Source organism: Cherax quadricarinatus, chromosome 62 (genome assembly GCF_038502225.1).
Source record: "Cherax quadricarinatus isolate ZL_2023a chromosome 62, ASM3850222v1, whole genome shotgun sequence".
In the NCBI taxonomy this organism is placed as follows: domain Eukaryota; kingdom Metazoa; phylum Arthropoda; class Malacostraca; order Decapoda; family Parastacidae; genus Cherax; species Cherax quadricarinatus.
The window spans coordinates 2,933,246-2,946,956 of NC_091353.1; the positions used below are offsets into that span (position 1 = coordinate 2,933,246).

The following is a 13,711-nucleotide window of genomic DNA, read 5'->3' on the forward strand; positions in this document are numbered from 1 at the left end:
AGTAATAAAGAGATACATTAAATAATTTTTTATTTAATTACTATAATACCTGTGTTACATATCTGTGATGTGTTTTTATTAAGTGTGAGTTTGTTGTTAAAGGCACTTCTTCCATCCTATTACAGTATTTAAATTTCAGCCAGTTTTAAAGTCCTTGACCAAAAGTATGAAATGACTCATCTTAAAATAGGACGTACCTTCACAGTTCATTTATTGAAAGGAAAACCAAAGACTTTTAAGAAGAGATAAAAGTCCCTAATAAAATACGTATATTAATACAGCATACAGTGTGTTTTATATAATAAATAATTAAAATAGAACTTCATCAACTTTAGAAAAAACTTTGTGTATCCCTTTAGAAAAAACTTTGTGTATCCCTTTAGAAAAAACTTTGTGTATCCCTTTAGAAAAAACTTTGTGTATCCCTTTAGAAAAAACTTTGTGTATCCCTTTAGAAAAAACTTTGTGTATCCCTTCATCCCTTTCATGCTGTTGAAGGATTTCTTAATTCAAGAACTTTCATTCTATCTCATTCCCAAGGAGCTGTATGATCCTCATGGGTTTAGTGCTTTGCCATGAGTATAATGCATTTATTAAAATTACAACACAAATTCGACACTAGGTATTTATTCAGCAGATATTGTGACTAAGTTCTAACCAACTTGCTTTATCCCCTCAAGGGAGATTTGATGCTGGTGAGGGGCTCTTAATCCAAGGTATTGGAACTGTCCTCCCCTTAGATCAAGCCTGATTGCTTCTTATTTCCCAGGCATTTTATGATCCTTGTCCTGTTCAAGGGGGGCTCCTTGGCATGGTGAAGAGGCTCTTGGTCTGAGGAATTAGACCTGTCAGTCTCCTTCCTCAGACCGAACCTAATTACCCCCCAATCCCCAATCCCCCATTCCCTATCCCATCCTCCCCATCCTTCCCTTTTTCCTTTCCTCCTCCTCCTCCCCACCCCTCCCTTTTGCCCTTCCTTTGTGGCCTTTTGAATTTTTTTTTTTTTTTCTTCCCCACAGGCACGCTAGTTCCTAGGTTGGGGAAAGGGTACTGGGGTCCATTCCATTCCGTTGAGGTTCTTGGCGGTGGCGTAGTTTGCCGTGGAATCTGGATTGCCTGGGGATGTCCCGATCCCTCTCCGGTATCCCGGAGGGTGGCTTTGGGTGTCTCTCGGGCGATGGGTGTATCTCTGGAAGCCACCTTTCGGATTCCGGGGGTGGTGGCCGAAGGAGGTATGCTTTGTGGCGGATTTCCGGCCGCCCTCTCTTTTGTCCACCGAGGTAGCTCGGCAGATGTGAGGTTGCTATCCCGGATTGCCGGTTTACTGGCATGATGGGTAGGGTATGGCATGGGTTCCATGCTGCATCTGCGCTACTTGCGGTGCTGAGGTCCTCTTGGGCGCGGAGGGAGATTTCTGGCCCTTTCATTCCTCCTAGGAACTATCCCTCCCCGGTCCCCCCTTTTTTTTATTCTTTTTTTTTTATTTTTATTTTCTTTTCTTTCTTTTTTTTCTTAAAAATAAAACGAAAGAAGTAACTAACCATGGCACCCCCAGTCCATGAACCTGGTACCCCCGGGCCCCTTCTTGATACCGCACCCCGTTCTGACCCCACCTCATCTTTGGACCACTCTTTGGACACTCCTCATGCCTCTGTACCTCTTGCCGGTGCTGTTTCCTCACCCGCTTCAGGTACTGAGACCTCGACTGACTCCTTCAATTTAACTGACCTTCGCTCTCCTCTGACTATGCTTCCGGCCTCTCCCCCTACGGTGCGGCAATTTTCAAATCGCCAGCCTGTTCCACGTCGGACCAACTCTGGTCCCACGCCTAAACGCCAACGACAATTACCTGCTGATGATACTTCTCCACCTTCTCATTCTTCTCAGAAAAGATCGACACGTCCTTCATTACCTTTCCACGCTCAGTTTCAGACTGCACAATGGACTAAATTCTTCACTTTACGACCGACTTCCTCTACTGCCTATCTTTCTGACCACAGTATTGGCAAGGCACTCCTACGCCATGTTTGTAAAGATATTTCTTTTCACGCTCTTAAGAGCGGTACGCGCATCATCACCGTACAGAATGCTACCCAGGCTCGTGAGCTTTCTCGTCTTTCCCATATCGATACTGTTCCTGTCACTATTGAAAAACATCATTCCCTCAATTCTTGTAGTGGTACCGTCATTCTGCCCCATACCATAGTTCAACAAAATTTCCAGACATGTGGCACTGACATTCTTGAACAGCTGGAACTCCAAGATCTCCCAATCCTCAAAGTAGACACTTATGTTCTTCCTGCCCGCGGGCGGAGACGATACCCTAGCAATGTGGCTCGTTTAACTTTTGACAGCCGTGAACTCCCATCCTCAGTGTATGTAGCAGGACATTGGTTACAAGTTCGAAAGGTGATCCCTACACTGCAACAGTGTAGAAATTGCTGGCGATTTGGCCATCCAGCGAAATATTGCAGATCTATCGCCGAATGCCTGGTCTGTGGTGCCAATGACCATTCTAATATGTCTTGCAATCGACCTCCCTCTTGCCTTAATTGTCATGAGGCTCACCCTTCGTACTCTCGCCGTTGTCAAGTCTACTTAAACGAGCGGGAAATCCGTTACCTCAAAGAGGCAGAAGGTCTCCCTTATGCCATGGCAGTTTCTCATCTCCGCCTCCAAGGGAGACTACCTCGTGTTTCTTATTCCTGTGTTTCAAAACGTCCCCCCACTTCTGGGATCCCATCTTCTGCAACCACCTCTGTGGTTACCTCTCCCATAGTCACTCCTGTATCTAATTCTTTTGCTGTCCTAGGCTCAGACGTCCCTACTTCAACGCCTCGGTCTGATCTCGCTTCTTCGTGTTCTCCCTCACAAGCCTCAGTAGCGACGAGATCTCGTATGACACCTCCTCCTAATCGTCCCTCTACTTCTCAAAAGTCAAAAAAAGGTCCGTTAACACCTCCTACCCATCTTCCACCTCCTCATTTTACCTTCCCTGTCTCTGTACCTGGTTCTTTCCCTCTCACTGGCTCTGTTACAAGTGTAGAGGTTCACCCTCCTCTTCATACTGTACCTCCCTCCCCTGTTCCCTCCCAAGTTTCTTGCTCTTCTGCCACCTCCCAGGTTTCTGCCTCTTCTGTCCCCCTCCACGCTTCTCCAGTTCCCTCCACCCTTCCGCCCCCCCCTACCTTGGTACAGTCCGTTACAGTTCCAATCTTTACTCATCCTTCCCCTACCATTCCCAATATTGTCTCCCATACGACGTCTCTGAATTCTGAAACACTTGAAGCAATCTCTGAATATATTGCAGAGACCAAACCATCAATGGACACTGATCCACCCTCCGTTCCTTCTCTCTCCTCTGCTCCATCTGCGCAACTCCTTTCTTCACAGCGCACCATTCCTTCTCTGCTTGAACGTTTTCCCCTGCCTCCACATGTGGACTTTTCTAACCCCTCTAGTCCGTAGGAACCCTTACCTGCAGATTTCAGGTATCTCTCTCATTGCCAATCATGGCCTATTTACAGTGGAATATATGTGGCCTCAGGGGTAATCGGAGTGAGCTTCAGATGTTACTCTCCCAGTTTTCCCCTGTTGGTGTTTTCTTACAGGAACCAAAATTACACTCTGCTGTTATCTCTCCCATCTCAGGCTATAATTTATTGTGTTCTTCAGATCCTTTTCCTGATGGGACCTTTAATGAAAGTGCCCTTCTTCTACGCACTGATATTCCGTACCATCAGCTATTTGTTCGTACTTCGCTGCATTACACAGCAGCCCGTATCCACTTGCATAGGTGGTATACGCTCTGTTCTTTATATCTCTCTCCTTCTCGGGCATTATCTATTCCGGATATTGCCTTTCTTGTTTCGTCATTACCGCCACCGATTCTGTTACTTGGCGATTTTAATGCCCACCATTTCCTCTGGGGGGAGTCTCATTGTGATTCCCGTGGCATTCAGTTAGAGGCTTTCCTTGCCACCCACCCCCTCCATGTTTTAAATACAGGTACTCGCACCCATTTTGATCCTCGGACTCGCACACTCTCTTGCATCGATCTCTCAGTCTGCTCTTCCTCCACCGCATTAGACTTCACTTGGTCTGTTCTCCCGGACTTACATGACAGAGATCATTTCCCAATCATTCTTACTTCCCCTTCATATTCACCACCTCTTCGCATCCCACGCTGGCAATTTGATCAGGCAAATTGGAACCTTTACTCACACCTAACTGTTTTTAGAGAGGTTCCTTCTTCGTCCTCCATCGATGAGCTTTTACACCTCTTCTCGTCCTCCGTTTTAACCGCAGCTTCTAATTGTATACCCCAAACTTCGGGCAGGCATTCTCAGAAATGCGTGCCTTGGTGGTCTCCTGCTTGTGCTTGTGCAGTACGTTTGAAACTCGCTGCGTGGGGCAGGTACCGGTACAGTAGAACCACAGAGAGACTTCTTGATTTTAAGCAGAAGCGTGCGATCGCTCGCCGTGTCATCCGTGATGCTAAACGCACTTGCTGGCGAGATTGTGTCTCCACCATCACCTCTGCTTCCTCTATGAGTGTAGTCTGGAATAAAGTACGAAAACTGAGTGGTAAATATTCTCCTGACCCGGCTCCTGTTCTGCGGGTTGCCGGTGTTGATATAGCAAACCCACTAGATGTTGCCAATGAAATTGGCAATCATCTGGTCCGTATTTCTCAGGGACTCCATCTATGCCCCTCATTTCTTTCCTCAAAGTCTGCCAGAGAGTTAGCACCCTTGGACTTTTCTTCTCTCAGAGAAGAACAGTATAATGTGCCTCTTACACTTCAAGAACTGGAGGCAACACTCTCAGCTTGCTGATCATCGGCAGCTGGGACCGACGACAATCATATTTGTATGCTACAACATTTACATCAGTCAGCCCTTGCAGTCCTATTACGCCTTTACAATCTTATTTGGTCATAAGGAGTTCTTCCACAGCTGTGGAAATCCGCCATTGTTCTCCCTTTCCGCAAACCAGGCACTACGGGACATGAAGCCTCCCACTATCGTCCCATTGCTCTTACAAGTGCAGTTTGCAAAGTGATGGAACGCCTAGTAAATAGACGTTTAGTGTGGTATTTAGCGACACACAACAGTCTCTCCACTCGTCAATATGCCTTTCGTAAGGGACGTTCTACCATAGACCCCTTACTACGTTTGGATACGTATGTTCGTAATGCCTTTGCAAATAACCACTCAGTTATTGCCATATTTTTTGACCTTGAGAAGGCATATGACACAACTTGGAGGTATAATATTTTAGCCCAAGCCCACTCCTTAGGCCTTCGAGGCAATCTACCATCCTTCCTTAAGAACTTTTTAACTGACAGGCATTTCCGTGTTCGGGTTAATAATGTGCTCTCCCTGGACTTTATCCAAGCTGAAGGTGTCCCCCAGGGATGTGTTCTGAGCACAACACTTTTTCTCCTTGCTATTAATGATTTGGCCTCTAGTCTTCCATCAAATATTTGGTCATCACTCTATGTTGATGACTTCGCTATTGCCTGTGCAGACGCTGACTGTCACCTCATTACAGTTTCTCTCCAGCATGCAGTCGACCGTGTTTCCAATTGGGCCACCACACATGGGTTTAAATTTTCCAGCACTAAAACCCACCAAATTACTTTCACTAGATGCTCTGTCATCTCCGATCATCCTTTGTACCTCTATGGCTCCCGTATCCCTGAACGTGATACAGTCAAGTTTCTGGGCCTCCTCTTTGACCGTAGGTTATCCTGGAAACCTCACATTACCTCTCTGAAGGCAACTTGTCACAGCCGGCTGAACCTTCTTAAGACCCTTGCTCATCTTTCATGGGGAGCTGATCGTCGAACACTCTTTCGCCTACACTCCACCCTCATTTTATCAAAACTTGATTATGGTGACCAGATCTATTCAGCGGCATCTCCTGCTACTCTCTCTAGCCTTAACCCCATTCATCACCAAGGATTACGTTTATGCCTTGGTGCTTTTCGCTCTTTCCCTGTCGAGAGCCTCTATGCAGAAGCGAACGTTCCATCCATTGCCTTCGCTACTATGTACACTCTCATGATCTCTGCACTCCTTCCATTTATAGAATGGTCACTGATATTAGTAGACATTCTTTATTTATTCGCCGCCCCTGTTTACTCCGTCCCTTCTCTCTTCGCCTTCATTCGCTCTTGTCTTCTCTTCAATTACCACCTTTCTATGTTCATGTAGCATCTCACTTTTCCCTACCCCCCTGGGAAGTTCCAGCTGTTCGAGTCTGTTCTTTCTCTCTCCCTTGCTCGAAAGCCCAACTGTCTACGGTGGCCTCCCGCTCTCTTTTTCTTGACCACTTTCACTCTCATTCTCATGCCATTGCAGTGTACACAGATGGCTTTAAGTCTTCTGACGGCGTAGGATTCGCAGCAGTGCTTCCGGACAGCGTCGTACAAGGGCATTTACTATCTTGGGCTAGTATTTTTACTGCTGACTTGTATGCCATTCTTGCAGCACTTATCCGTATTGCATCTATGCCTGTGTCATCATTTGTGGTTATCTCAGACTCCCTTAGTGCTTTACAGGCTATACAGAAATTTGATACACCTCATCCCTTAGTCCTCCGTATCCAACTTTGGCTACGCCGCATCTTTACCAAGCATAAAGATTTTGTTTTTTGTTGGGTCCCTGGTCATGTTGATGTACAGGGCAATGAACAGGCAGACACTGCTGCGTGGTCAGCAGTACATGACCTACCAGTTTCATATAGAGGTATTCCATTTACGGACTATTTTGCTGCAATATCTTCCCACCCGTTGGCAACAACGTTGGTCTACTATGCTCGGCAACAAACTTCAATCTATTAAACTGAGTATAGGTTACTGGCCATCTTCTTATCACCAGTGTCGAGGTTGGGAGACTACTCTCTCCCGTCTTCGCATTGGCCATACTCGTCTTACTCATGGATATCTCATGGAGAGGCGCCCTGCTCCTCTCTGTGAGAATTGCCAAGCTCCATTATCCGTCAGCCACGTTCTGTTGGACTGCCCACTTTATCAACGAGCACGCAGAATTTACCTCTGTCGTCGTCTTCGCTCCGCTGCTCTCTCTTTACCTTCTCTTCTCGCTGATGGACCCACCTTTCATCTGGACTCTCTCATTGACTTTTTGACAACAACTGACTTACTTCACAAATTCTGATACCTTCAGCCCTTTCTACTTCAATCTCTTGCTACCCTCTACCCCCGTACTATCCCCTGTCCCGCTGTTTTCCGTAACCTACTGATCATCCCTCCTCCCTTCTGCCATCCAATACCCTCACTTCCTTCCCTACCCTGCAGCGCTGTATAGCCCTTGTGGGTTAGCACTTCTTTTTTATTATAATAATAATAATAATATGATCCTTGTGGGTTTAGTGCTTTCCTTGAACCTTGAACCAGGTTTGAGCTAATCTGGCACTTTTTATTTAGAAAGAAAGATTTAGGAATGGATTTTCAAAATCAAAATTTAGAATATTTGTTCTTCCAGCAATCAAAAAGTTTAGAATTTTGATGATAATTACCAAATTTAAAATTTATTTTAGTAATCGAGAAGAATTCTGATTAACTAGGGCTCCAAATAAATCTAAAGCAGGTGTAGAGGTTGAAGTTCAAATATTGTAGAAGCTCATTTAGTGTTCACCCTGAATACATTACTATATATGTACTATATTAAGTTTAAAAGATCCTAGCATCATGTTACAGGTAAAATGATACATAACCATTGTTCAGTGTAGTCAGGTCATACTAAATATGAGTATCTTGCCTTGAACACTGTCTTGGCATTTACAGCTTCACCGCCAAAACCAGTCGGCAAGACCTCCATAGTTGGCAGACGGCCGTGGCGGTGATGGTGGCGAGCAGGAGGCCCCATTGGATGGCACCTCGGCCAGTGGCAGCTTCGCATGAAGACGCTGTACAATGCATCACGTGGAAAAGCGGCGCTGATTGTAAGCCAGCACAAGACAAATGTGCCTCTGCATAAACTGTACACGCTGCGTGGTAAACAGTGTTTGTGAGCAACTTGCTAATGTCAAAGCTATGCCTGGGCCTCTTTGTAATGTATTTATTGGTTAAGCTTTATAGCTGATGGTCTCAGGTGGTGAGCATAAATCTCAGCATGTGTGAAGGAGAATATTCAACGTACTCTGTGTAATGCATATCATGGTAGTGTTCAACCTCGTATGAAGTAAATGTATGGTCAGCCTGAGTTGAAGTTCATTTCTGTCAGGGTCTATTGCCCTTCACACATTGTGTATTATTCATTATCCCTGCAGATATTCAGTGTGTGTGTGTGAGAGGAAGGAGGGGCGGGAGTAAGGAGTGTGTGTAAGGAAGGTGTTTTTACATTTTTGTCCACACCTCTTTATGTACACACCTCTACATGGAGATCTATATTTATGTCCTGTCTTTTTTAACATTTTTTTTACAAATTTTTAAGGCTTCCAGTCTTAGCAATTTCTTTTAATTCTTTCTGATTTCCCTTTCATAACTTATTTAATAATATGAACTGATGTTTATGCTGTCATAGGCACAATACAAAGACATCTTTCTTTTTCCCATATATCTTAATGAACATGCATGACAGGAAGAGCAGGGATGGTTCACACTTCACTAAGATATTTAGATAACGTCTAGCTCTGCAGGCAAACTCGTTTAGATTGGATAAAATTTAGCTGTGCAGGGAACCTCGTTAAGATTCTTATTGTATGGGTTCATAATGTTTTCTGTGATATTTGCCATTCCATGTTAGAATATTTTTGTGGTGCTGTAGATTTTTTTTTTTTTTTGAGTGACCTTGAGATCAACTGTGTGAATACTGCCAACTTGTTTGGGAGGTCTGAGGACATTCTGTGGACGCTTTAATTTTTTTTTTATTACATGTTTGTGCAAAATCAGATTGTGCACACACATTTGTTTAGATTATATATCATGCCATGGGGTATATCCTAATATAGTGTTTGTGAAATTTAATATTCTATGATAGAATGTTTTTAAGATAGCAGTGTTCAAATAACTGTCCAGTTTCAGCTCACTGATGGGGATAGTTGTTAAGGACGTACAGCTACTTCAGTGGTATATTCTGTGGTTCCCTCACTTTTATATTACTGCTATTTATCATTTTTATGCTAAAAAAAAATATTGCAAGTCACACATAAGGAAGGATGGTTTGGACAACTGCTGAAGCTGTCCTGCATGTTAGTATGTTTGCCTTTGATCTTGCAAATACTCTTTTCGTCATTTGCACAAGATTAACACAGATTCATGTTAAACACACAAGTTTCTGTAATTGTTTTGGCAGAAACACATGATGTGCTGTAAATGACTAAGCTTATGAAGGATTTTGCTAAAAAAAAAAATTTAATAGAATTTTTTTATTTTTTTTTTATGAAATTGTACCTAGACAATACATCTTGTGGGTGAGCTATGGTCATATTGATGGAAGATGATGTCTTAACACAGCTTCACACGAGTCTTAACACAGCTTCACACTAGTCTTAACACAGCTTCACACTAGTCTTGGGAGTACAGGGTCCATGGGTGTTCAGGAAATACACTACCCACCATCCCTGCTAATTCCTAGTTTAGTTTTAGTATTTTCTTTTTCTTCTGGTGTTCTGAAGGGGCATTTCTGGAGCATCTCGTATTGTATTTCACATTTTTTTAACTTTGACTAGATTTTTTGTTGTAGGTCTTGTAACTTTTTTATGTTTAATCTTTATTTTTAAAAGTGGTGACACCGTACTACAGCTACGTAGTCTGTGATGATGTGTTTTAGCATTTCACAATACTGCTCTTAAAAGTAATTTTGAAGTTTGCCAGGATTATGTAAGTATCTTTCACTTATATTAATGTGACTTCACGATGAAAACCATTTATTATAATCACCCCAAGGTATTTCTCTATCATATTCTTAATATTTTGATCACGCACTTCAGTATTCCTCGTAAAGATTTATTTTCTGTTTTCATCCATTTTTATTGGATTACTATTATCTACATTATATTCTGTTTATTGGTACATTTGCTCATCTTATAAAAATCCTTTTACAGGGCTTCGATAGTCATTTCATATTTTTATTTCGCTGAGAATGTTTATATCTGCAAACACACACACACACACATACACAGTAATTAATGACATTTGGAAGTTATTAACTACTGTTTGAAAGTTTAGCCTTTGTTTGTTATAATCAGAATTACAAGTGACAAAGGAGACAGATTTGAAGTAACAGTAAATCCAAGGTCTTTTTCTTTAATGGTTTCTGTGAACTTCTTGCCCTCCCTGTTCCCGTCCCCATCCCCATGTAGTACAGTGTACTCTGCTTTCAACCTTCTTTTCCTATCTTCCAGCTCCATAACTTTGCTTTTGCTCGTGTCATATTCTGGCCATTTCTGAAGTCCACCCATTTTTTTCAGTCTTCTTTTATCCTCTTTAGTGTGTATTCTCATTATGGTGTCAGCATTATGCACAAATAAGGTTATGTAGGAGTCGACTCCTGTAACCTTGGTTCTGATAATGTTCATATTCACTTTTTTCTTTTGTTCCCAATATTTTCTTATCTATTCCAGTACCTTCATTTGTGTGTGTCGGCTAATGCAGCAGGTGTAACCAATGCCTCTCTAATATATTATTTTTATCTTATATGTTATTTTTTATCTTATACTTCTCTGCCTGGTTATCCCTTCCCTTTTTCAAGAATATTTTAATGTTTAAAACTGGTTTTCAGGTGGGTTGAGGGAGGTGATTGAATACAATGTTATTGTGTTTGAAGTGGCAAAGATTCTAAGGTTAAATTTTGTCTTGAATAATAATTGATATCCACCAGATCAGTCATGACAAACTACTTCCTCTGTCTTTTTATACAGTATCCACTGAAAAGATATCTAACACATCTCTTTTACAAACTAGAATTATCTAGTCAAATGTTTTTTTTCTTATGTATCACTGAGTACAAGTGGAAGAATGATCTCATAACTGTTTATTTACCCTCATTAGTTTCTCTGTGTATTTTTTTTATGCTAAGTTATTTTATTAGGATAACTAGAAAGAAGAGATATATTGACAAATTTTTCTATTTTTATATGTAAAATTTAGTTATTTAAGATATATCTGTATTGTAGTTTCCTTGTTTTGCAGTTATATTACAAACTTTTGGTGTTTATTCATACCTGTTTTCTTGCATTGTTTTCAAACAGTAAATGATTACCTATGGAGAATCAAGATAAATTACATGTTTAATGTTAAAGTAGCAACTTCTTGACTTTTAGTTACAAACAAAATTAAATTTAAAAAATGCATGTCGGATAACTACTTGTGTGTCTCAGCCTCCTGGTATATACAAATGAAAGAATTTTTGTAAATCATTCTTTGGTGTTTTATTTTTATTGTATTTTTATGTATAGTTAAACCAGAAAATGTGCCTGAGTAATTTAGAATTATACTGTATATTGTCCTCAGTGTTAGAAGTTTTGAAGACACTTCTGTCTCAATATATCATAAATTTATTGAGCTGTTCTCCCTGATTAACTGGAGTGACTTAAAAAAATCTTCAGCATTGAAATATAAAGTGAAGCTATTGTGCTGAGTAGACTTATGTCTTTTAACACATTTTGACAACACAGGAATGATGACAACAACAGCTCGCTACGAAGTTGTCATGTTAACTATACAAGAAAATAAATCTCAGACAAGAGATTGATTTGGCTTATGTCATTAACCACACTTATAATTAGAATCCTATCTAGTTTTGACTTTTCTTTTGATTATATAGACTGCATTTTTTTGCTCGGGTACGGTACATTGAGTTCTTATGTGTAGACGTGTCTATTGAAAACCTTAAACTAAATAATACATAATGACTAGGAAAGAAAAATCACTCATTGTAAAGTGACAAATCAGTGAGTGCATAATTTAATCGAGAATTTTATACCCTTTTACAAATATGAGGAATAACGAATTAATCGTAGGGATCCATGGCTAAGTGTAAACCTGCTGGATTGTCATTAGAGATAAGAACTTATCCCATTAAAAACCAGGTCTTGCTCTACTTCTTTAATATATATTTACCATAGTTATATATTTTTGGAGTGTGGTATTAAGAGCCAAGAAGTGAATATAAATTTATAAAAAAAAAAAAAAAAAATCATATACAGTAAAAGTACTATATTAAGCAACCCATTGTATTGAGGATTCTTGCCAGGATTGAATGATGTTTATTAAAGGAGGTTTCCATATGTTAGTGCAACTACTTGATTATAAAAAGTTAAAGAGGTAATCATTGCTATTGCTTAAGCTCAAGTTATTGCTACAGGTTCATATAATTGCCAGGTGTTGTACACAAACACTTTGTTTGCCTTTAACAGTTTTCTCAAAGAAAGTTGTTTATAACCTATGTACATGAAGTAGGTGTTTAATAAACTGTTTTGTAGCCACTGTTATGTGCAGTATTCGGTATTGTGGGAACTAGTAATGTAGATTTGAGAGAATTTTGTGCCAGGAAAAGGTATTGTACAAGTTTTATAACAATCTTTCCTTCTCGAGTACAGTACTGCCATTCCTGAGGCAGGATATCACAAGATTCTCATGCCTCTTCACCATAGAGGAATTTGAAAACCATTTCTTCCTTGTATGGCATTGTAACTTGGTCTATATTTTCCTAATCTTTTAAATGTCTTTGTGCTCTGTCATTAGCCTGCTTTTTAACAGGTTTTACATGGACATAGACATATGTTAATCTCATTTATTTTATTTAAAACAGTTAGATAAGAATGTAGCACAAGCTATCTTTCATTGCTTTGGTTAAGTGTCATGCACAGCAGGACATATTAAATATTTGAAATTCAAAATGATTTTGATTTTCAAACCCAAGTGTTTGAGATAAAGGCTGACCATTTGTAAATTTTCAGTACATGTATAAATTGATACAGAGATGGTTAATAATAAGGATTTTGATATTTCATGTTTATTTTGATTTTGTGACAGATGGAATAGGTTGTTTATTATTATATTCACAGGGACATGCTTAAACTTTATGCATCTCTAACCATAAACTTATTATATACCTGATTTTTCACCATACCTGATATCAACTAGTGACCACTCTGCCTCTGCATCTGTACAACTATAGCCATCCACATCAACCCAGTAGGGCCACAACGTTGTCAGCTTGTTCAGCATTCTTCACGGTGACAATGCACATCCCGCTTGGAAGGCATGTGAATGGATATATTTTGACCAAAATGCATTATGAGTGCTTTGCTAATGCCATGGTCAGGTAATCAGTAGGTGTGGTTGGTTGAAGTGAAAAGAATTTTATAAAGGATTAACTTACTTTCCAGGTAGCATGTTTCTTAGGATAGGAGTGAGGAGTGGTGTCAGTAATAGTGTCGGGATTGTCAAGTATGGGTCGAGGTCGTTTAGACGATGGCTATGAGCCAATCCTTCCATGACATGTGAATGATCCAGAAATTGACTCTGTCATGAGAGAATCTGGATTCATGGTTAAAGTAAAGCAAATGTCAGAGGTATCAAATGGGCCACCTGGAACACTGGTACCAGAATCGGACAATAACGTATACTCCAAAAGCAGTACTAGGTTCAAAGGAAGGTCTGTGGGTGTGCCTGGGTCAGGTAAGGTGCCACAGGGGTAAGAGGCAAACAATGTGAATATTACTGAGACTGTTTTCT

General features: G+C 40.7%; 1 protein-coding gene across 4 annotated transcripts in view; it reads left to right on the plus strand.

The window, feature by feature from the left end:
• Positions 1 to 12,870, plus strand: part of LOC128687118 (uro-adherence factor A) — a 56,624-nt gene extending 43,754 nt beyond the window's left edge. For 3 of the 4 annotated variants that reach the window (XM_070098329.1, XM_070098333.1, XM_070098330.1), the window contains 2 exons: positions 2,813 to 2,947; positions 7,814 to 12,870. In XM_070098329.1, coding sequence (XP_069954430.1) covers positions 2,813 to 2,947; positions 7,814 to 7,872 — 194 coding nt within the window. In that variant the 3' untranslated portion in view covers positions 7,873 to 12,870. The remainder of the gene's footprint in view (positions 1 to 2,812; positions 2,948 to 7,813) is intronic. The other variant, XM_070098332.1, reaches the window with a different exon arrangement.
• Positions 12,871 to 13,711: the final 841 nt, after the last annotated feature.